The 23247-nt window shown below is 52.0% G+C and overlaps 10 protein-coding genes across 10 annotated transcripts; 7 read left to right on the top strand and 3 right to left on the bottom strand.

Moving 5' to 3' along the window:
- Positions 1 to 590: 590 nt before the first annotated feature.
- N7468_000085 (FAD-dependent oxidoreductase) lies at positions 591 to 1946 on the top strand (the record flags this gene model as incomplete). Its single annotated transcript, XM_058469382.1, has 3 exons — positions 591 to 1080; positions 1143 to 1533; positions 1589 to 1946. The coding sequence occupies 3 exons, from the start codon at positions 591 to 593 to the stop codon at positions 1944 to 1946; spliced, it is 1239 nt and encodes a 412-aa protein (XP_058335413.1).
- A 402-nt stretch (positions 1947 to 2348) lies between these two features.
- Positions 2349 to 3456, top strand: N7468_000084 (ditrans,polycis-polyprenyl diphosphate synthase; the record flags this gene model as incomplete). The annotated part of the gene is made up of 2 exons (XM_058469381.1): positions 2349 to 2841; positions 2900 to 3456. 2 exons carry the CDS (start codon positions 2349 to 2351, stop codon positions 3454 to 3456), a joined length of 1050 nt encoding a protein of 349 aa, XP_058335412.1.
- A 705-nt stretch (positions 3457 to 4161) lies between these two features.
- N7468_000083 (uncharacterized protein) lies at positions 4162 to 4990 on the bottom strand (the record flags this gene model as incomplete). The annotated part of the gene is made up of 2 exons (XM_058469380.1): positions 4162 to 4813; positions 4866 to 4990. 2 exons carry the CDS (start codon positions 4988 to 4990, stop codon positions 4162 to 4164), a joined length of 777 nt encoding a protein of 258 aa, XP_058335411.1.
- Positions 4991 to 6429: 1439 nt separating this feature from the next.
- N7468_000082 (putative C6 transcription factor) lies at positions 6430 to 8643 on the top strand (the record flags this gene model as incomplete). The annotated part of the gene is made up of 4 exons (XM_058469379.1): positions 6430 to 6504; positions 6573 to 7253; positions 7325 to 8498; positions 8546 to 8643. The coding sequence occupies 4 exons, from the start codon at positions 6430 to 6432 to the stop codon at positions 8641 to 8643; spliced, it is 2028 nt and encodes a 675-aa protein (XP_058335410.1).
- A 1903-nt stretch (positions 8644 to 10546) lies between these two features.
- Positions 10547 to 11974, top strand: N7468_000081 (uncharacterized protein; the record flags this gene model as incomplete). Its single annotated transcript, XM_058469378.1, has 1 exon — positions 10547 to 11974. The coding sequence occupies one exon, from the start codon at positions 10547 to 10549 to the stop codon at positions 11972 to 11974; it is 1428 nt and encodes a 475-aa protein (XP_058335409.1).
- A 736-nt stretch (positions 11975 to 12710) lies between these two features.
- On the bottom strand, positions 12711 to 14576 carry N7468_000080 (putative MFS transporter; the record flags this gene model as incomplete). Its single annotated transcript, XM_058469377.1, has 8 exons — positions 12711 to 12963; positions 13030 to 13243; positions 13302 to 13406; positions 13470 to 13792; positions 13852 to 13876; positions 13956 to 14125; positions 14183 to 14332; positions 14389 to 14576. 8 exons carry the CDS (start codon positions 14574 to 14576, stop codon positions 12711 to 12713), a joined length of 1428 nt encoding a protein of 475 aa, XP_058335408.1.
- Positions 14577 to 15555: 979 nt separating this feature from the next.
- N7468_000079 (putative O-methyltransferase) lies at positions 15556 to 16935 on the top strand (the record flags this gene model as incomplete). The annotated part of the gene is made up of 5 exons (XM_058469376.1): positions 15556 to 15639; positions 15690 to 15828; positions 15932 to 15946; positions 15993 to 16119; positions 16173 to 16935. 5 exons carry the CDS (start codon positions 15556 to 15558, stop codon positions 16933 to 16935), a joined length of 1128 nt encoding a protein of 375 aa, XP_058335407.1.
- Positions 16936 to 18113: 1178 nt separating this feature from the next.
- On the top strand, positions 18114 to 19770 carry N7468_000078 (uncharacterized protein; the record flags this gene model as incomplete). Its single annotated transcript, XM_058469375.1, has 7 exons — positions 18114 to 18153; positions 18203 to 18228; positions 18285 to 18457; positions 18516 to 18786; positions 18841 to 19164; positions 19224 to 19291; positions 19350 to 19770. 7 exons carry the CDS (start codon positions 18114 to 18116, stop codon positions 19768 to 19770), a joined length of 1323 nt encoding a protein of 440 aa, XP_058335406.1.
- Positions 19771 to 20248: 478 nt separating this feature from the next.
- N7468_000077 (uncharacterized protein) lies at positions 20249 to 21356 on the top strand (the record flags this gene model as incomplete). Its single annotated transcript, XM_058469374.1, has 3 exons — positions 20249 to 20534; positions 20619 to 21256; positions 21312 to 21356. The coding sequence occupies 3 exons, from the start codon at positions 20249 to 20251 to the stop codon at positions 21354 to 21356; spliced, it is 969 nt and encodes a 322-aa protein (XP_058335405.1).
- A 192-nt stretch (positions 21357 to 21548) lies between these two features.
- On the bottom strand, positions 21549 to 21935 carry N7468_000076 (uncharacterized protein; the record flags this gene model as incomplete). Its single annotated transcript, XM_058469373.1, has 1 exon — positions 21549 to 21935. One exon carries the CDS (start codon positions 21933 to 21935, stop codon positions 21549 to 21551), a length of 387 nt encoding a protein of 128 aa, XP_058335404.1.
- Positions 21936 to 23247: the final 1312 nt, after the last annotated feature.

Raw genomic sequence — 23247 nt, 5'->3', positions numbered from 1 at the left:
TGGATCCAAACCATCAAGCAGTAAGTGCCTAAAGACACCTGACTCCGAAAGATGTAGCAACAGAGGAACAAGCATTCTAGCCTTAGGGAGGGTGATGAACAACAATCCAGCTTTGCACTATTATCCATCCCCGAGAAGTTTATTCAAGCTAGCCCGTACCCTCAAGCGCCACCTGGGGGCGGAATATCAAATCGAAAGTTGGTCGCTAGCGTTCGCGTCGAATCGACATGCTCGCATTTAAGCGAGTCATGTCGATTCCCACCGACCTACAGTAGAGGCCCCATGATCATAATAGGAAAAAGAGTATATGCCTCGCATGTGTGATTTCTGGCCCCAAAGCCACCCGCTTTAAGAATAACGGATTCCCCTCTGGCAAACTCAGCTTTCTTCACCTCATCAAGGCCAAGTACCGAGCTTCTTGGAACTTCCAGATTGCCTGGGCGTAGCATATTCACCCACTGATTCGAAACAGAAAGCTTCGACGGCTTGGTGAGAAATATCATAATGATACAATTACTTCTGACGGAACCCAAGCGACTGACATTGTATAGTAACTAGCTATACTGAGCGCATTTGTGCTGTTCGCCAGTATGACACGGACTTCGTCTAACGCAATTGAAGTTGCTATTGTAGGTGGTGGTATCGCTGGGCTTGCTGCCGCTGCATTTTTGCGAAAGTATCCCCAGTACAATATCACTATTTTCGAACGTCGGCGGGAGGACGATGAGGAGCACTCTTCTGGACTTGCTTTGAGAGATGGCGGCAAAGCCATTATGAAGAAGCTGGGCATCACCAGAGAGGAAGTAGGCGCAAGCCCTGGTGCTGGCTACCGGACATATACTATCAATGAAGACCTCTTGGCCGAAAGTCGGCTGCCTGAAGGGTCAGATGGAGATAGCCCTATGTGGCTTCTTTCTCGAGGGGATTTGAAAGATGCTTTATTTCGCCGTGCCACGAGCGAGGATGGAAAGGGGAAGCCGGCGAAGATTGTATACAATAGCCACATTGTTCGTGTTGATCCCGACACTGGCACGATTCATTTTGCCAACGCAACCAGCATTCACGCAGATCTCATCATTGGTAAGGCGAGATACTTACATAGGAGACTATAGAGGACGCTCATGAATAACAGCTGTTTTTAGGTGCTGACGGGATTCATTCGAAAGTCCGTTCAGCCATTATCCCGGAATCACACCCACAGCCTGCCCCATGTGGCATTTCTCTTTACCGATTCATGCTTCCGATGGAAACATTTGAAAACGCTGTGAAGGCGGGAGACCATACTCCAGTCATGTTTCAGTTCAATGAGGATGAGAGCTTTATCCTGATGGTAGCGGCCACTGATGGTTCTAACTGCACCTTGTGCTGCTATCCTTGCGAGGGCCACAAGACGATGAATGTTGCATGCGGCATCTTTGATTCGTCAGCCCAAACCCCAGAGGAGCTTGAATACTCTTGGCAGGCCAAAGGGAAAAAGGAAGAACTGAAGGCGATCTACCATATGTTCCCTGAATGGTTCACGAGAGTCCTAGAGTAAGTTCTGGAGCTTTTCCATCATGTAGATTTCACTCTAACAGCACACTAATAGCCAAGTACCCGAGGTTGCCCTCTTCCAAATTCGCGATCAAGACCCACTCCCTATTTACTTCAAGCATCAAACTGTTCTGATCGGCGATGCCGCCCATGCGATCCTTCCACTTGGCGCTCAAGGAGCCAACCAGGCCCTTGAGGATGCGGAAGGGCTTGATGCACTTCTCGCAGATGTCACTGATGTTAACAAGATTTCTGATCGGCTGGCCCTCTGGGACAGCATTCGAAGACCTCGTGCCGCAGCCACCCAGAGGACTGCTCGCGGCTTCGAGTCTGTGCTATCATCCAAGGCCAACCAAGACAAGGTCCTTGCATCGAAGCCTTTTGTTGAGATGAGAGTGCTTGCAGGGATGTAAACAAGATGCGCTATGCAATGCGAAGATGTCATATTTTATTTGGTCCTTTAATATATTGAGTCGATATTTCCATGGATTTTTCTTTCCCCTCTAGAGACCTGGATACATCTCGGGAAAGGATGGAGTAGTGAGACACCCAGCTCAAACTTCAGAATAGATCGCTGTTGAAATCAAGAGGATTACAATAGACATAAGACGGTGAAGAATTAGAAACTAGTACTTGCAAAAGCAAGCGGGTATATAGAAGACGCATGCATGGACAGATGCCCAGGCGCCTTCCCCCATGCTTTGCTGATCTGCGGGCCGTGGCTGATCGTGTCGATCTCCACTCCGACGGGATCTTGACACCGCGACATTTCCTTCCTCTCCCCTCCGCCGTTTGCAATTCGACCACCGCCCATCATGGTGTCGCAAGAATTGCGCGACAACTACAGACAGAACAAGCTCTCTGCCTCAGATCGCGCCAAACTCATCAAACCATATCTGCCCGATCCCTCTGATTTGCCGCGTCGCTCCCGACCTGCCAAAACTAATTCGGCCTCGCAATCAAGACGGAAGCCCCGCAAAACTCCTATTAGGACATTTGTCAAGTCCCAGGTCCACCGTCTGGTCTACGCTCTGACTCATATCATCTTCGGAATTGTCGTGCGTCTGCTCCAGGCCTACCATGCTGTCGTCGACCGTGTCTTTGCCATCGTTTACCATCACCATCGCACCCCAGAACTCATTCGCAAGGACGTTCGTGGCTTGAAGCGACTTCCAAACCACCTGAGTGTTATATTGAATCTGCGGGCGGAGGATGATGCTCTGGCGGGACTAATGGACGAGGTGGCCGAGCTAGCTGCCTGGAGTGCCTGTGCGGGGATCCCACAGCTTAGTGTCTATGAGAAAACCGGTCAGACCCCTTTGAGCTCTAGAATATAATCCAAACTAACCAGGCCTCATGCATATAGGTGTCCTCAAATCCTGCATTCCTGCCCTACATCAGATCATTACCACCAAGCTCGCCTCGTACTACGGCAGCCCCTCCCAACAGCCGACTCTGCAGCTCTTCGCTCCACACCATCCAGTCCACGGCGGCACTCCCTCCAATCCTGACCACCCTTCTCTCACCTTGCTCCTCCTCTCTTCAACCGACGGCCGTGAGACCATGGTAGATCTGACCAAGACCCTAGCTGAGATGTCTCAAAACGGAAAATTATCCTATGAAGATATCACACCGGAACTGGTGGACGCTGAGCTCAGCGAGATCATTACGCAGCCTTTGCAAGCTGATTCAGATACAGGCCGAGTCACTGCCAGTATCAAACCGGAGCCGGATCTTCTCTTGATCTTTGGATCTTTCCTGAAGCTCGACGGCTATCCGCCATGGCAAATTCGTCTGACGGAAATGTACTGCACCGGAGATCGCAGCCACGGCATGAATGGTGATGGCGAGGCCGTGGAGTATCAGGGTTTCATGCGGGGGTTGTGGCATTATGCTGGGGCACAGATGCGGTTTGGACGGTGATCACCGACCCTCCTAGTAATAAAATACTTCACCTCAAATTGCATATTCTCAGAACTGTTATACCCGAGGTCGACAGATCACATATTATATACTATTATTATTGATCCTTTTTGCAGCCTGAAATGCACATGCAATCTTGTAATAAGACGAAGGCTCCTGATCGGATGCGCGTAGGAAGATCAATCAGTCTACTTTCTTTAACCATATAGACCTAGAACTTGAAAGCATATTGGCTCTGTTCATAATCTTCCCGTTGAGAGCAATACCTAATTCAAGTCAGGCAATGTGTCGAGATATATTAGTCTAAATCAGCTGGTGCGTAGTCCACATTTCTCGTGCCAAGGAAAAAGGAAACAGGAACAATCTTGAAGAAAGATGATAACAAGGACTGTATTGAGAATAGAGGTATCATGATGCCATGCCAAAATATATGTAAAATACCACCTCAGGTCAAGTCAATCAAGACCCAATGACCAAAGAAAATAAACCAAGCCGGACCAAACCAAACCAAACAGCACCAGAATGAATCCTCGAGTGCAAGCGCATCATGCAACGCCATGTAGTGGAAATACCGTCCACCACTTCCAACCCGAGAAAAGGAGATAATAAATAATGTCGCGATATCATATGGTCGTTTCAATGAAGTCTCATATTGAGCAAAGCAAAAAGCAGCGATGTGCCGTAAATATGTCGAGAAGAATCCCGTTATATATGCATGTAATCACGGTTGGGCCCATCCAAGGCCCACTGAGACGTGATGTGACCAGGCGGCCAGGGAGTCGTGTGGCCCCGGACGCAGTCCATGCAGCGGACTATCTCAGTGCCGTTCTCCGAGAGTCCTTCCACAGCACATCGGGAGCATATTTTCCTGCGGATTCGAGGGTTTTCTGGGTCGATGTCTTCATTAGGACTGTAGAGATCTGGTCCTCCCGGAGTGTCCAAATCGACATGGACTGAACCTGTACAAGTGAGGCTGTCACACTGGCGGAGACAAATGAAGCAGGCCCGTTCACCGCACAGGTTGCAGTCTGCGTAGGCGTCTAGGACGTGGCGAGTTGTGGGGCGGCGGTGGCAGATATGGCACGGACGGAGGGCTGCAGACGGGCACTGTATTGGAACGAGTGTTTTGGGGGATACGGGTGGGGAGTAGGGATCTTGGTTCGGGGCATATACGTTGGGTGAGAGGAGAGATGGCTGCTGCGATGGAATAGCGAGATAGGAGGGGTGAACATGTCTGCGTTTTCGGGGCAGACAGCGCGGCCGAAACGAAAGATCGGGCTCCGGCTGATGCCTTGAAGCGAGAGTGACGCCGTTATCTCGATCCGAACATTCTAATCGGAACGGAGGGAAAGAGGGACTGAAACACATCGTCAGTTCTGGTAGAGTCTCCAATAAAACATTGTACGTACGGCTTCGACAGAGACAAGGCGCCTTCATGGTCCCGCTTTCTCTTCTTCCAACTCGGGGAGGTGGGTTCAGGAGGATCTGAGAGTCCAGGCATGGAAGAGGGTGAGTGATGGCCCCTCCAATGCATATGTGTAACCAAGTCTGAAAACAGAGAAGGATAAGGAGATGCGTCTTTCGAGGTTGGAAAAAGAAAAACAGACCTCGGGGAGACCTACACCGCCTTGATGATGGGTCGGCGATAAGCAACTTATCTACTCAAGTGTTCATGATTTCAAAACTCTATATAAAGGAAGCATCTGCAATGATATCTGAGCGGAAGGGAGAAAAGAGATCGAAATTGGCCAAGTTGGAAATAAATTCGCGTACGAAGCCTGGGGACCATCTCGTTGCTGTCTTTTTGTTCGTGAGCTCAAAGGGTCCCCCTTGGGCCAGGCACGCCCCACAATCAGACCATGTGGTCATTTGCTTCGACTAGGATACCCCAGGAAGCATACTCACTTAGCCAGTCTGTGAAACCCTAAAATAGCGTCGATGTGAGACTGGCTTTTTGCGACACAGGAGAATGACTCGCATGGGGCAGTAGTGGAATGTGGTAAGACTCAGCTAAGCCCCCGGTCTGCTAGTGGTAGAACCCCCTAGTTTCTTTCCCCGCATATTGAAGACAAATAAACTGTTGCGTAGGCAAGCGCCGATTCCCCGTAAAAGACTAAACCACTTTATTAACTAGAATGAAGAGCATATGGATGCAGCACCCCCCCACTTAGATGTGCCGTTGTGCAGACCCAGTGCCATGTGCGTGGCAGGATTCTTATCTGCCCCAATTGTTTCTCTTCTATCCGTTTATTCTTCGACTTTTCCTGTTCGAGACGCAGTAGATGTCCAACCTGAAAAAGACCCCGGCAGCTTCCCCTCAGGGATCATGCGATCGAATTGGACATATCCACATTTACCTTAATATAGTATTGTATAGGACCAACTTGTCTGTCCCTACAGACTTGAAATCTCCCGACGGTTGGCAAGTCCACTCCAGTATTGAAAGAAGGCAACAAGGAGAACAGATGGAGTGATTGGATGGAACGCCTAGCAAGTAGTACCTTCGGGACGTGTTGGTACCTACGAAAAGAACAGTGGATTACTCGTACGTGGACTGGAAAGCTTGATCTCCACGGATAATCATTTGGGATTAAAAAAGTGACTGGCGTTTATCCTTGGATATCCGATTTTCATCACTGAGTAGTGGCTATGGATCGGAGGCATACAGAGATGTGCTGCGAAGTTAACATGAGGAAATACCCCCACGGACATTGACTGCCGAGCTAAGGGGCCTCGCCCGAAAATGCAGTTCCGAGTACTTTCCTCCGAGCTTTGCCACCGAACGTTGGACTTTCTACTGGTCGCTCGGTTGCGTCTGGTGGCCTCAAGGTGCTTGACTAACTGCGCAACTGCTAGGCGCATCTGTATCTTCGTATTGCATTGAGCCAACCTCAGTAGGATACCCCTGCGTGGCTTTTCGTCTCAGCCTGCGTTCTCCGCGCAAGGCATGCGCTACGTCCCACATTAATCCTCATGGAGGAGGGCTTGGAGAACGCTCCCCGGCGGAAGAGAGTCTCCAGAGCTTGCGATCGCTGTCGCAGTAAGAAGGTACATATTATTGTACCCCCAAAAGCACCCAGGGCTTTGGATTGCTGATTTTAGGCTCCTATCTACAGGACAAATGTGACGGTATTCGTCCCACCTGTTCCGCGTGCCAGGCATCCGGCCTGGCCTGCTGCTACGACCCCCATGCGAAGAAGAGAGGTCTCCCCGAGGGCTATGTCCGCGGACTCGAGAAACTGTGGGCTCTTTCAATATGTAACATCGAGGGCTTCGAGGAAACCATGATGGCGATGCTGGGGTCAACTGCGGAATCGGCTGAGCGCCGCGAGAAAGTCATGGCAGTTTGGGCGGATGAAAATTCCTCAGAGAGCTTGCATGAAACATGGAAATCAAGCCGCCTTTTGGGGGCTCTAGAGAAGATGCTGTCAAACCCGGAGACTAGTTCGTTCGCAGCCGGAAAGCGAGCGAGGAACCCTCAAGATAAGTACCTGGACTGCGCGACGGGAAACTGGGGGTTCCGAGTGGGAAAGCAGACCTCTCCACTGGGACCCGATGCGCCAAGGATCGTCACTGGCCTTGCAGAGCCCTCCGGGGTGAAACGGCCTCGAATGGCCCAAACCGCAGAGAGCCGCGGCTCTATGCAAACGAGCGATGGATTCCATGCCCTCCAACTACCGCCGCAGAGTTCTCAACTGCTTGACCTCTACTTTGCCGCCACTCACTCATGGTTTCCCATTATAGCCAAGCATAATATCCTGCGTGCTTCATATCTTTATGCCAATTCGCCTTTCTCCGTGAGTACACACTCACCGGGTTCGGGAGATCATGCTGCTCTGTGGGCATCCTGAGTTATACGGTTGCCCAGTCTCGTTTGGATTCCCGGGCAGATATGTCAGATTCCATCTCCCTCGCCAAAGACTATTACACGGTTGCTAGGAATCTGATCCCTTCGGAAAAGGACCGATACGAGCTAGGGCATGTACAAGCGCTCCTTCTCCTGGCGTTGGTAAATACCGGGCTCGATGATTGGACGGCTGCATGGCTCTTAAGTGGCCAGGCAGTGCGAATGGCCCTTGCAATGGAGCTGGGCACGAATTCTAACGCAGGCAGGTCCGATGACTGGAGGCAAGGCAAAGCAGTGTTTCTGGGATGCTTCGTAATTGACTCACTGTTGTCATTTCGGCTTGGTCACTGTCCCGCTTTATCTGCGCATGATATAGCAGCTACCGGGCTCCTGGAAGAGGATGGACTTGAAGAATGGAACTCATGGGCTGATGTTCTTCTGCCTGCTGGAGATTCGCGCGGGCCAAACTTTCCGCGAAGGGGGCCGTTACGAGCACTCAGCTGTTTCAACCGCCTAGTTGAGCTGGCGACGGCGCTCAACAAAATCGCGCGGAATCTGTCCATGGGGTACACAGCCAGTACGTTTGCTCAGCAATTGGTGATGGATCTCAAACAGTGGGACGATTTCCTTCCACTTGGATGCCGATTGATTGGCCCTGAAAGTATTTATCCAGAGCGACATTCGGCTTTATTACCGCACCAGAGCTACCTCGGACTGCTTTATGTGGCCACTCTCCTCTGGCTTTATCTGCATCTTGTCCCTGATGAACAGAACATTGACCGGTTACAGAGACCGGCTACTGAGGGAGCCCAACAACTCTTGTGTCGAGCATCGCTCATGCTTTCTTTGCATGTGGAAAACTTCCCCATGTGTAGACTACCTCCAATACTTGAATTTGGGTTACGTACCATCCCTGAGCAAGCATTGTCGCTGAGACAGTCCATTGATCCACCCAATGCGTTTCCTTTCTCCCGATGGGCGGATGATTTCCGGCAAAAGATTATAGCACTGGCGCCAACATGGCCCGTCTATGATGGCTTGATCGCTTCCATGGAACAATGGCAGGCAAATGACGATTGCACAAGGCCGTCCCATGTGCTGTTTTCTAAGAAGCCTGGCTCTTCGAGGCCCACGGGCCATGAGTTTCTGCCACCTTCAACCAACGCCCATGGCATGAGTCCGACCAATGGAGATGGTTATGTTTCCTCCATTCTCGGAACAAGCATCTCAATGATTGCGCAGTCGATGACCCCGAAGGATCCCGCCAGGACGAATACCGATTTATCCGCGGAAGCACCTTCAGGGCTCCTAGAGAAACGTCCGTTCCGCAGTGGGTCTGACGCGGTTCATCAGTCAGGCAGTGTCCATGCGCAAACTCCTGATTCGTCTACATCCATGATGACCGGCAAAGCTCCCACAAGCGAGCGATCAGCCACCACCGGTGTTGGTCTCGTTGCGCCTGATTCGGAGGAGCTTGATGCTATCTTTCAAGACTTGGCGTATCTTGACACGACCGAGTGGTCAACCAACCGCGAAGCTGGTCTCAAGGATTTTGGCTTTCTTGACGACAGTACCTTCCAAGCCTTCTGCCATGACCCTGACCGGCTCGGTGGAACCCAGCCGTTCGTGCACCCACCTTCGATAGCGGATATTTGGCCTCCCCCAGGGTTCTTCCCCGAGACCTTCCAGGAAGCGCCAGAAAAAAGTTTGGATGGATGATGAGAGGCTTCAGATTTCAGATTGGCAAGCACGTATCGCGAGTGGCGAGGGTGAATAACAGACATATCGAATTGTACTCCGTATGCAGCCTGTGGGTCCGGTGTTTTCTCGGGGTGTTTCGTCTGGAAGACAAATTTGGACCCCACTTTTTTGGGGCGACACGATTGGCCGTAACCACCATCCCGCCCGCGGAACTGACACTTTCGACTGAAAAAAAGGGGGCGTTTCACTTACGCTTCCCTCACCGTTAGCGCTGACACCATCGCTTTGGTACACGCAACTTTGGATCGACATGTCGAGATCTGCGTCAGATCCCTTGTTGGTACCCCTCACCCTGTAATATGAGAGCCAGAGGTAAAAAGTCTTTCTTGCGAGCTTTCCAGGATGGACTGCTCCGATATCTTGTATGACCCTAATGCCCAGCGATCCTCCATTTGAGATCCATACAGCCCCTGGAGGTCAATTGTAGCCTGGGTCAGACCAGACCTCATTCTATATCTGAAACCATTACGGAGTACAACGTTGGAATGGCCTCACGTACTCCGTATCTAACTCCTGTGGCTTCCCTGCGGTATTCTGCACCACGTCGTAGCCTTATTCTGTTGCAGCTAAAAGTTGAGCTAGAGTATGAGGTTGACTGTATCGCAGGCAGGGCACTGTCTACCATGTACTTGGTATACTTGGAACAGGCTCGCTGTTATCGTGTGTCCGATGTAAATCGCTGCACCTCTGCTGTCCCGTACTCCGTATACTCGTAGACCATCGACACTCCTTTGGCCCGAATGGTTCGAACCTCATTTTCCTTTTCCACCGAAGGCTCTCTCGAGTCTCTAGTTTGATCTCTCTGAAGTGCCTCGGCTCGCAAGCCACAGCCGTGCGCTAACGAGTCTAAACGAGCTCATTAACCAGTCTCCCCTCATTAAAACCTTGCTGAACCGTGTCGACCCAGCAAGCGACCCAGTGGGACCAGTAGATGAGTTCCTATAGCCCGTCAGGGCCCAACCCCCTGGCGATCGGAAATTCAAAAACCTCCTGAAACCGACGTTTTTGCTCTCCACTTGATTAGTCTGTCACCGATCCTGTCCTTCTGGTGCGTCACACGAGTCCACCGAACCCGCACCAGATGACGCTTCCTGTGGGGCAGCGGGGGATGCCTGAGCTTGCAGCCCTTGTTTCGTTGGTTCGTGGCCCGCGTGCTCGATGATCGATCCCCGGTGAACTGGTCGGGGGGCCTAGCACCTTACTCTGCTCTCACTGTGTAGCCGAATCGCAGTGACCAGTCTTGCCCCACGGATCGTCATCTACAGCATGGGGGGAAAGACACGGATTGCTGGCAGTTGAAAAAAAAAAAGGAAGCCGAACTCCAATTTCTTCTCTCCCCTCACCCGACGTGTCGATTTCCATTCTTTGGCCCCTCCCTCGAATCGACATACTTCGTACCATTCTTTCATTTTCCTTTTCCTATGGCTTGATCATTCACTTCTTATGTTGCAGTTGTAATCCCATTCTTCTCCCTCCGCCATCATGTTGAGCTCTCCGCGACGATGGCTGCTCTTCATTTCTCCGCTCATTACCCTCGCCCTCATCTTCTACGCCTTCCGTGCCCCTGTCGCCAGCCTCAACCCTACCCGAGCTGAGAGCTCAAGACCGGCCCCCGAATCGGACCCGGAACCGCTCGTCGTACAGGGCGAAAAGGCACCTGTGCAACCCGAGCCCCAGCAGCCCGCAGCAGTCAACTATGGCCCACGGATATCGGAGCACGAGGCTCGCTGTGGCCGCTTAGAACGGGATATGGACGATATCTTAGTGGTCGTGAAGACCGGTGCAACTGAGGCACAAGAGAAGATCCCCATTCAACTGAAGACTGGCCTCCAATGCGTCCCTCATTTTGTGATTTTCTCCGACTATGATGAGAAGATCAGCGGAGTGCAGGTGTACGACATTCTGCAGAACGTCACCGAAGAAACGATGCGAAAGGAGCCTGAATTCCAGCTGTACAAGAAACTGCAATCCGTGGGCCGTGAAGGCCTGACCAAGGAAGACTGGGGCGAGGATGGAAACGGCCCCTTTGGCAAGACGAACAACCCGGGCTGGAAGTTGGACAAGTGGAAATTCCTGCCCATGACGGATGGCGCGTTGGAGGTCAAGCCTGATGCTAAATGGTTCATTTTCATCGAGCCCGATACCTACATGGTCTGGCAGAACTTGGTCAATTGGCTAGATCATTTGGATCATACTCGAAGCTATTACTTGGGAAGCCCGATGCAGATGGAGGATATGCTGTTCGGTTATGGTGGATCGGGCGTTATTCTGTCCAACAAGGCGATGAACCGTCTCCACGCCCACCGGTCGGAGGCCCAAGATGAATTGGAGCAGATGACTGCCACGGAATGGGCGGGCGACTGTGTCCTGGCGCGCGCGCTCGAAGCGACGCATATCTACTTGACGTGGGCCTGGCCGATGATGATGACCACTCGGCCGTGGGAGATCGACCACTTCTCCGAGCAGTATGCGAAGCAGCCATGGTGCTATCCCGCCGTCTCCTATCATCACATGAGCGTCGAGGACATTGAGGCGATGTGGCAGTTTGAGCGGCGCTGGTTCCGCAGCGGCAAGAATGCGCTGCTCTTACACGCCGATGTCTACCGCGAGCTTATCCACAATGGCACTTTGGGATACAAGGACGACTGGGACAACCTGTCCGGAGCTGAAATCGTCTTCGAGCCACCCACAATGCCTTCGGTGGACGCGTGCGCGGATGCGTGCGCTCAGAATCACGAATGTCTACAGTACGCTTACAACAAGTCCACGGGGACCTGTAAGCACTCTGCCTCGACTGTGAATGGGGTGGAGAGTGGCGGCGTCGCCTCTGGCTGGATCACCCACCGTGTGCAACGTCTCTTGAAAAACTTCCAATCCTCGTGTCCCCAAGTCGAGTATATCTTCGATTGATCCGGATGATCGCTGAGCGAGCCCTCCCTTGTACATATAGCCTTATCTCTTTACCCTTCGCTGCACATATTTCCTTCCTCATATTCACCTTGACACGGCCTTTACCTGCTTCTGATCTGTCTGCTTGCTTTTCGCATTTTCATATTTTATTTTATCTATTTTTTTTATTTTTTCGCGAAGACTAAGAAATCATGGCAAGGCGTTCTTGAGATGTTCCTGCACCCTGCTGGCCAGACAAGCTTTCATATACCGGCTGCATATTGATACTGTTCATTCCATTTGAAGCGACATTTGTCTGTTTTCTGTATCCGAACTTTCTGACATTCAAACATAGCGGCCTCGAGCCTCAACCAAATCAAATTCTCAAATGTTCACATCCTGCATGGACCTAGACCAAGCTATTCGATTGAGAACTGCACTCCGCGAAGCAAAAAAGAAAAAAAGGAAGACACAAAGAGGCTAAGCAATGATCATATGGCATTTGTCAATCATCCAATCCCTACTGCTGCGGCCTTGACTAAGACCAAATGATGTGCAAAAAATCAAACCGGGTTTCGTGTACATGGGCCGAGAATATATACAGCATTTAAAAAAAAAACAAAAAAAGAGAAAAACAAACCCTTGAAGCTCCCTCGGCTTCGAGGATGAAGATGTGGATGTACAGAATGCCTCCTGGGGCCTAAAAATGGGACCATCTACTCCGTAGCGTGGTTGAGCATAAAAGACTGCTGAGCCGTCACGCCTCTCCGACCAAGTCTGCTCGTTGCGTACGACGTCCCCGCAAGAGCACCGGCGGAATAGTGAGGACGATCGTAACGCACAGCACAATCGCTTGGATCCCAAAAACCAAGCCCAGCCCATCTCTTGCGATCCACGCGGGCTGGAAATACCCTACCGCAAACCCTCCACAAGTGCGCCACATATTCAAGATTGCAGACACGCATGTGGACTCATTCGGATACTTCTCCAGTGCGTATGCCGTGATTGCCCTATCTCAATCAGCATACTCTTGACAGATGCACGGGGGGGTGAGGAGGTTTCCTTCATCAACTTACACTATCGTCCCTACCATGCCGATATTCACCATGATCCAGCCGACTGCAATTCCGATCCAGTGCTTCCCGAAATTCATTGTCAGGCCGTAGGTGAGCAGGCCGCCTATCATGCTGCTGATTGGCAGCCAGACTCCATGGAGACGGTACTCGGGGTACCAGTGCGTGCTGTGACGCCGGTACACCCATTCGTTGAAGAAATGGCCAACGGTCCATCCTTTGTGAGGGTCAGCAGGGATCCACCAGTTGATGCCTTTGCCGTGATTTGGCCTTACCACATAGTGCACCGATCACCCCGGCAAACCGCATCGACGAGGCTTCGACGGTGTTGAAAAGGTACGGTGGACTGTGGAGGAAAGTGTCCACGGTGGTAGTAATCCCTGCGTTTTGCATGAGTATCGCATTCCTAGGATACTGGTGGAGACTGGTATATCTCGACGTACCGATAGGCCAGGTGAACGTGACTAGAATGGCAAACCCCGTCATTAGAAGAGGGAACTTGAAGACATAGACGGCGAGGTTCTGGCTCCAGTAGCTCAGCGTCGCCCATTTGGGGAGCTTCGTATTCCCAATCCCAAAGTAAGACCCGATCCGCGACCCAGGATGCCCCACGTAGTAGGTCTCCCGCCCAAAAGCGAGCACGGCGCAGGTGGAGAGTCCATATAAGGCAGTCAAGACACCGAATGAAATGCGCCAGTTGGTCGCAGCGCCGATATAGCCCGCAACGGCAGGGCCAAGGAACGGACCAACAAGAAACGCGGTGCCCCTGCAACTCATCAGTACTTGGTTATGGTGATTTGCTAAAGCGCCGCAATAGATGCTCACCAAATATTGATCATACGTGGCCATTCTATATATCGTTCCCAGTTAGCACGCACCCACGATTTCGAACGCAGGATAAGCCCCAGTGTGAGGCATTTTGAACTTACCTTCTGGTCTGTACATATCATGGATGATGGGCAGCCCGATCACCTGGGGGACAGTCCCAAAGAGCCCTTGGAGGGAGCGAAAAGTGGTGAAAGTGCTGTAGTCATTTGAAAGCGTGGCCCCCAGCACCATTAGCATGGAAATGACTTGCGGCCAAAGCCAGACGGGGTATCTATATTGAGTTCACAGAATTAGGACCTGGGAATTTTCCCCGATGAGCTGTGCGCACCTTCCATAGGCCTCGATTAGAGGAACAGCCAGTATTCCTCCAAACCCTTGAAGGAGAATTCCATAGTTCATACTTGTTGCGGAGTGATTTACTGTAATATTCCAGTCCATCGCCTGTTGGGTAACAAGCGTTGAGCCCCAGACCATCGCTCTGGGCATCTTCATTAATGTCTTTTTCTTCGTCAGAGTGTGTAGCGCCGTACGTACCCATCCGCCAACAGCGAACTCGACATCAACGCGAGGAATAGTAATGTCTTTCGACCAGGGCTCCAATTCTGTGGATCCCGCGGATCCATGGCACCGGCGAATTTGGCTTCATGAGTGCCATACGACTGCGATGGGCTCACAGGCGCACTTGTCTCGGACTGTTCTTCCAGAGGCTCGAGTCTCTCCATAGCGAAAAAAAAAATTCGAGAAACACTTAACTTTTAGGGCCTGCACGATGCCACGCGGCAAGGAGATAAAAGCAGAGCGCGACTATCGGTTGCTCCCTGGGGGGACCAGGAAACGATTTTATGCATTGGCCGGGGCTAGATCGGACACATGGCCTGGAGATTTTTCTCGCGTGGCTTCCTGTTGTACAGCGGGGCAGCAGGGCAGCAGGGGTATGAGCCCTCATAAAATTACTCTTCGATCTGTTCTGTATGGCCTGGCTATACGAGATTCCCCCCAGGTCCTGGACTCAAAGAACCGATCTAGACAAGGTTCTAGAACCTGTCAAAGGCAATTCATATCATAGGGGCCAGGACCCTGGATAGATCGACTCTTTTTTTACCGGAGGCTCTCACATGGCTTTTTGACAGGCTCGATAGCCCCAATAGCCCCTTTGGGGTCTAATCCCCCAATTCAACGAGCCATGATCTCGAGGCGCGAGTTCCATTGGGGATCCACTGCGGCTGTTGGGGTCCCACATCGCGAGGGCAAGTGGCTTGGTGGGATGGAACTACTGAACTATTGTCGCATTGCTTTTTTTGATCCCTCTTTTTTCCTCCCTTTTTCCTTGTTCTCTGGCGGGGCTTGCAGCCCTTGGGAGATCCCCCCCCCCCCCTGGTTCTGGCGATGCAAGTCTCTGGATCCAACACAGCCGTCGCCTGAGCTCGTCCGAGCGCCGTCCCCTTGCGTGGGCTGTCTCCCTTCGTCGGGTTAGGATACCCTTGGAAGCTTTGTTTACTTAGTGCATGTGCTGCGCCGGAAGTGTTGAAAATCCCTAGACGCGTCGCCAAATGCCGGCCTATTGACGCTGCTGCGTCTATGTCAGGATGCCTTATCGTCAAGATGGGCATTCCCCCCCTTTCCACACCCCCATTTAAACAGACGAGCTGGGAATATTTTAGCGTTAGGAAAAGATTTAGGAAAGTTAACACAGACATCAAAATGTCATTTCTCAATCGCTTAAGCAGCTTGTTCAGCCCAAAGGCTGCTTCCCCAGGCGCCGTCTTGGCGGCGACAGTTACCAAGGTCGGTTACAACTCGTATAAGCAACACGACCGACCAACTTATGAAAACAGCCAGCGTCTCTAGGGTTTGTACCAGTTGCGATCCATTTCGATCTGTTTGGCATCTTGGTGAGGCATGGAGGCCCTGCAACTGCAGAAGACATCGCCAGCACTTGTAACGCAGCCCGAACTAAGACGGAACCCGAGATTTGTATGAACCTTTTCCTTCTCTGGTTGCTACACGTTTCCCAGTGATAACCCAAAAAGAACTAAAAAAAAGAACCAAAAAAAAGGCAATGCTAACTGCGATATAGCCACCCTGCTTATCTGTAAGATACGCCAGTCACACCCAAATCTTAATACTGACTGCCGCAGCGGACACGCTCTACATCATGTCTGGGCTGGGGCTGGTGGACCGCGTGGACGAAGACCGTTATAATGCCAATGCCATCACCCGACACATGGTTGACATGCCGTCAGCCCAGCATGGTGCTCTGCATTTGTGGGTGAGAAACATCCCTTCGGTCAGGACCTCACTAATTTTGGATGGTTTAGCACCACGGAAGGGATGATGGCGGGCGCATTCTTCATGAAGAAACTCCGAGACACGAACTTTGCATACCCCTTCGCCGACGCCGACGGCCCAATGCAGTATGCGTATCGGCTGATGGGCGAGGACCAGCTGGCGGCGCAGCACACGTACTCGATCATGGAGGCGCAAGGGCGCATGGGCAGCTTCAACCGGTTTATGGTGGGTAAGTTCTTCAAAGCCGGCACCTTCCCCGAGCGAGCGCAATCCTTTGGATACGATCTGCGGGCGGCCCTGAGCGAGCCGGGCGCGGTGGCGATGGTCGACATCGGCGGGGGCAAAGGCGAACTCCTGCTCGAAGTCCAGGCCACCTTCCCTCACCTGACGGCGGAGAACCTGGTGGTGCAGGAGTTCAACGCGGAGATTGACGAGGTGCCCGGGCTGCGTCTCATGGAGTGGAATTACAAGGAAAGTCCGGCCCAGCCCATCACCGGCGCCCGCATCTATACCCTCCAGCATATCCTGCATAACTTGCCGGACCTGGACGCGGTGGCGTTGCTGCAGAAGTTATCACACGCCATGGCGCCTACGTCGCGTCTGCTGATTATCGAATACGCAAAGAACGCGACGTATACTTCCTTACATGCGAGTATGATCGCCTTGTACGGGGGCCGGGAGCGCAGCGCGGCGGAGTGGCGGCAGTTGGCCAAAGTGTCGGGGCTTCAGGTCACTTTTGAGAAATATGTGGCGGCGGGGGAGTCGTTGGTGGAGATGCGCAAGGCTCATTGATTCTGAGATTGAATACAGTTCATGTTGAGCGTCAAAGAGTTCGTACATGATACATTGCAGAGTTTGTAGTTTGGGAAATTGAAAGATGACACTGTTCGGTGGACCTCGGTGTAGGTGTGAATATACGAGATTATCCTGCAAAGCAAAAGCAGGTGCGGGACCACCTCTCGTTACACCAGATGAGGAAAAGGCATAACTCAAGCATAAATGATCCATCTGAGGTGGTTCCACGCGCCTGCATGAACCAGATTTGTAGAGGCGAATGGAAATGACCCATCACATAACTTGGATCCACCAGTTAAGCTGCACCAATGGCAGCGGCTGTCAATTACTCCTTGCCTACGACGGTGCCGAAGATCCCCAATCGTCCATTGGATCCAGAATCCCCATCACTTGCAGCTTGTAAATTCGAATCTCGGATGTCTTCCGATCAGAAACCCTAGTCCGTAAGCCCCCCCCCAGGTGGGGGTTTTGCTTTTGTGATAACCAGACGAGTGGGACGACTCTTGCGGGCAGAATGATAGAATGACAGAATGACAGGCAACTGGTCATATTTCTAGGTTCATCCTTTCTCGTTCCATTGTCTCGTCACACCCTTGCACCCGGGTGCATAGACAGTGCGTGGGTATCATTTGCCCAGGCTCCACGCATTGGAATGCTTCGGTGATATCCACAGGCGATAACACAGCATGAGAGCCTTTTGTCCTTGCCAGAGCATTGCAAAACCGGATCGTCATAGAGCCGGATCGTAGGGCCGGCTCGTTGTGGCTCCGAAATCTCGCGGAATCTGTCAGTGTCCATTCATGCCCGCACGACTTCCCTCGGTTCAGGTGCTTTCTGAAACCCATTATTCGACTCCCCCTCTCCATGGCGCCAATAGTGCCCTCCACATAATAAACCTCGTAGTCTCCCAAGTCTGACCCGTCCCCCCCGCGGTGCCTGATTTGCCCTGCATCCCTTGTTGGGCCCATTTTCGAACCACCCGTCTCTTCTGACCTGTAATGCAAAGCTTCTTGGCTTTCAGTTCATTCTCGGAAGCTTCGATGCGCAAGTCATTGCATTGATCTCTGCACATGGCTGCGATTTCATTCTATGTCCCCGCTATCTTCTGAATGTGCGACTATTTGTATTGAGCCTGTCCGCACCTTGGGCGACGGGTGGTACTCCTGTTCTTCATCATGGATGTTCCACATCCCAAGGAGGGCGATGTCAATATCGGTACGTTCACCACTGGCATCATAGAAGAGCTGGAGACTGACGTTTGCAGGCACTGCCACATTTGCTGCATGTTGGGTATGCTGGCACTGGCCGAAGCCGAACGCCAAAGACGAGACTAATGCTCTAACTAGGTTCTCACGGCCATAGTAGGAGCTGCTCTGTTGTTTCGATATGCTGTGAAGGCATGGATTCGATGGGCCCTGCCGCAGGTCTCGGTGCCCGAACGAATCTGGGGTATCGAAGACTTGTTCTTCTTAGCGGCCTACGGGTGTGATATAGCCCATATGACGGCCATTCAGAACAGGTGAGCTTTTTGCCTTCCACCATGTCGTTTCAAGGGGTTTCAGCTCATGCGTTCCAAGTGCGTACTGGGGATTGGGACGGCACTTTTTCTACTTAACCCCCCGGGAAAAGTTCCACGCCTTGAGATGGGACTTTATCTCGCAGCCATTGGCGGTATCATCGGCGATGATTTCCCGCACAGGCATGATGTGGTTTCTCCTCACTTGTTTCTCTGCGAGTGATATCAGACTCAGAGCCTCGATCATCATATGTGCTATTGTCCAGATTGTCGCGAACATGGTGACCGTGGTCCAGATCGTGGTCCAATGTGGTCCTAACCCATACCGCACAGTATGATTGTCGACCCCTCCCCTCGCCGGCGGCATCACTGATAGGTTGAAATAGGCCAACCGTCTCTTATATTTCAAATATATGTGGACGCCTCTCCCCGCGGACGGTTCTGTCGTCTGTCAATCGCCATCGGTGCAGACCACTGTGGGCTTTGTCCAAGGAGGGTTCAACACGGTGATTGATTTCTTCCTGGCTGCCCTAGCTGCGATGGAGCTATGGCAGTTCTTCATCCGCACTCTCCACAATGATCCCAACCTGTCGGTCTGGAGCCAGTTCCGCAAAATCAACCGGACCGTCCGGTCACGTCGGATTTGGCAGACTCTTACTTTGAGTGGCCCATTACTGCTCTCAGGCGCTGCCTCTATAGTGAAGACATACGTGAGTGATATGTTCCCTGGCAGATCAAAAATTCATGGCGGAACTGACAAAGTCACTAGAAACTCAAATCATTAGGTGATCGGCAGGACTTTACGTATAATATTGTCAGTTTTATCCTCTGGGTTAAGTAAGTCCTGTCTCTCCAAGCTCGCCATAAACCCCCCTCTCGGTCTAACAAAGGGCAGAATTGAAAACTATAGCATCCTGCTTGCATCATGCGCCCCGGTGGCCCGGTTGTTTCTTCGGGCAATTATCGACCGCCGCCACGACAAAAAACCAGGGTACTGGTCCCGATCTCGATCCACCGACAATAGCAACAAGAACCAGGAGATGGAACTCAAACGGCGACCCAAAGACCAGTGGATGGACTTGACCGTTACAAACTGGCAAGATGAAGAGAGCCAGCAGACGGGGTGGGAGATGCCCCAAGAGCGCTCAGAGAGCCGTATCTCGCGGGCTGAACAGCCGAATCATGTGGATGATGGCTGCGTTACCGTGAAGACAGACATTACAGTGCAGGTAGACGACGGGCGCTCGATATCTTCGGGTGGTGCACGGCTCTTGCCGGAGGGAGCGGAGCCACTGCATGAGGCGCAGCAGCACTAAGAAGATAGCCTGTAAGGCTGGTGAAGAAGAGGAAAGGGCCCATACGAAGCCCTGCACTCAGCATGTACATATCGGAAACGCGTATCAACATGGTTTCGAGGTGTTTTGGGCCGGGGACGACATACTCAATAATCTATGAATACAAAAGGCTTCTTTTTTTTTATTTTCTATTTTTCTTTTTCTAAATCCAGAATAGACTACAAACTAAGCGATGTCATAGATTGCACGTGACGATAAGATAAACGGCGCGAGGTCGAAGCGTCGCTATGCGCTGTTGGTCCACCGTTCACCATGTCCCGAGTTCCAACCCTCCCCGTACGGCGGGACTCCAACGACTCGGAAAGGGATTTCTTCGACATCCCCGATGAAGCAATCTTACCCTTCGTGAGGCGCCAGCTACGCCGCAAGCGTACCTTCCTGTATCTAGGTCTCCTGTGGTTCTTCCTCAAATGGCTGTTCAAGACCCCCCGAGCCCGACATGGGCCTCCCCCACATCGACTTCAATAAGGTAGACTGGTCGCGCTACGCCTACACACAATATGCAACCTCGGAGACATACCTGTGCAATTCCATCATGGTCTTCGACTCTCTGGAGCGGCTTGGATCTCGCGCTGAGCGCATCCTGTTCCATCCGCTCGAATGGGATCTGATTGTGCAGGACGAGGGCGACCGCATTAGCCAGCTCCTCTTGATGGCCAAAGACAAATACCGTGTGGAGCTCAGACCGATTGCAATTGAGGGCATCAGGGTCGAGCCCGAAGGTGGTATGTACAGTGAAATCGTCGGCGCATTTTGAATAAGGAAACCAAAAACAAAAACAAATCAAATCAAAAGCTAACGAGGCCTAGGCCCGTCTGCAAAGGCTTCCTGGGACACCAGCGTTGCCAAACTGGCTGCCTTCGGCGTCGTCCAGTACGAACGGGTCATCCACCTCGATAACGACTTGACCGTCCTGCAGAACATGGACGAGCTGTTCTTCCTCCCTGAGACGACGATTGCCATGCCCCGTGCCTACTGGCTGCTCCCTCACACCGATATCCTCACTTCCCTATTAGCCGTTATTCAACCCTCGTACCGCGAGTACACGGCTCTGAGAGAGGATGGCAGCGCGGTCGCTTCGGGCCAGGTGGGCAACTTGAAGGAAAATAGATTCGACATGGAGATCCTCAACGGCCGCTACGGTGACGTTGCCATGGTTCTTCCCCACAAGCAATACGGCCTTATCACGGGCGAGTTCCGCAAGAAAGATCATCGGTACTATTTGGGCGAAGATGCGGAGTGGAATCCCGACAAGGTGCTGGCTGAGGCCAAATTGGTCCACTTTTCTGACTGGCCGCTGCCTAAGCCTTGGGTGATGTGGCCCCAGAAGCAGCTGGCTGAGCTCCAGCCACAGTGCGACAAGAACCCAGGGACGCCACAGGAGTCTGGTTGTCGGGATCGCGAGGTATGGAAGGAATTGTATGATGATTTCCGCCGACGGCGAAAGGTAGGTCTCCTTTACCACCTCCACATGCTTGTAGTCTTAGCTGACCTCCACGTAGGATATTTGCAAGCTGTTGAGCTATCCAGCGCCAGTCCAAGCATGAAGGGGGCCACCATGAACTAGTCATATTAGAAATTTAGCGTTTTTTCCCCGGGGAAGTCCCATGGGTATTGGGAGAGAAACACTTTTAAGAGCAACAGTAGCGCCCGTAAAACACCGATAGCACTCCCAAGAGCCACTCCCTCCCTTCCCATATCATGCAATAGAAAGAGGAAGACAGAAAAACGCCTTCCGATCAAGCATATCCCATGCCTCTCCTCCACCAATGCCAGACTCTCCGCCGCGCCATCCACTCGCCGAACTCCTTCACACTGTCAATCTCACGCAAACTCCCATCCAGGGGATCAGCCTCTGATGTTGCAGCCGGAGCCGAATCTGGCCCCTCGGGGATGAGCTGCGCCGACCGCATCACGAGCTGGAAATCTTTATAGCGTAGTTTGCGCACCACTCCGACCCACGCGTCGACCTGCGCCTGGGCCGGACCCTCAACGTACATGATGCCCGGACAGCCGCCGGAGCGCAGAAGCACCAGACATTGGTGCGTGTCGGCGGCGCGTTTGAGGACGCCGACTTTTTTCCGCGAGGTGATGTGGTGGGTGCGGATTAGGGCATGGAAGCGCATGGTTGAGACATGGTCGAGTTGGAGAATCGAGTTTGCTGGGTCCGGGGGCGGATTAACGGAGATTTTGCCGCCTAGAACTGCGCTGCTATGCGCTGGTCCTCTCAAGGGTCATTTCATTTTCATTACAATAATATGAATGGACTCTTTTGAAATCTAGGCTTGGTCTTGAGGGTCGGATAATCTGAATTTTCCAAGTTCATGTTCGTGTTCCAAGGGCGATTCGAGGATAATCGAATGGAGGGAAAATACGAAAATACTAGGTCCGGATGAAATAAGATCAGCGAAGCCGCGTCTTGAACGTGACTATTAGCGGACATTGTATGTAGTATGCACGGCCCTATTTGAGAAGTTCTTAACGTGTCTGTACTGAGCCATGTTAGGACGGCTCATTTGGAAGTTGAGAATCTCTCGGTGGAATCCTTGCAAGGCCTGCATCAACGAGGCCATCGGCAAATGCACCTATCGTCAGCCCTGTATCCTCAAGCCTTAGCTATGATCTTTTCAATGAAAGTCAGAAAGGAATCATAGGAACTGCATGATGGTAGTACCTGTGGTCGCCACAACTCCAGTATCGGTCCAACGCAGAAGCCCCTATCTAGCGGTAGCCTAGATGCAGGTGCCAGCGGTGCAGTTGAAAGATATAAGCTTCCATATGCCGGAAAGTTGATGTCGGCCAACAGCTTCCTGTCCGTTTGTAAGGAAAGCCAGACAGGAAATTTGATGAGCCTCAAGTTAAAAAAAGCGAAAATTTCCTGAAACACGATAACTACATAGTGCTGCTGGGATTAACGGCTGCAGGCCAACGGAAGTGGCATACCCTTGCAACTGCAGTCACGAATGAACCTTGGAAGTGTTATCCACCGTCAGTTAAGCGAAAGGGCGCAGGAGAATTATCAAGTGAACCACCGAAAACAAAACGAATCGCTGTGCTGATTGCCAGATAACATTGCTTCCAATAACTCGAGTGTGACGGCCCCTGCATTTGGCGCTAATGACAGCTCACGAGCACCAATTACTGAGCGGCTTTCTTGATCAATAGGCTCTGGCGAGACCCAATTTGGGTCCAAGGCCCCTCCCTATCCGTGCGCTAGGGGTTCCTGCGTGGTCAAGGCCAACTAGCCACTCACAAAGACCCGCACCAGTTGAAAATACTTGAGCCGCAGCCACCTATCCATTTGGATTCCTTAGCATCGGCAAGACGTGGAGGCTTCGATGGTGGCGTGTGATAGGCGTAGGTTTTGTATGCTGTTTTCCTTAGGTCTCGTGAAATGGAGGAAATTAGTCCCAGTACGTCCCACCAAAGAGCACCGGC

Source organism: Penicillium chermesinum (assembly GCF_028974085.1).
Source record: "Penicillium chermesinum strain IBT 19713 chromosome Unknown utg000001l:1.0-1975020.0:1.0-1976611.0, whole genome shotgun sequence".
Lineage (NCBI taxonomy): Eukaryota > Fungi > Ascomycota > Eurotiomycetes > Eurotiales > Aspergillaceae > Penicillium > Penicillium chermesinum.
Note: the sequence above shows the minus strand (reverse complement) of the source record. Positions and strands in the feature narration are given on the sequence as shown.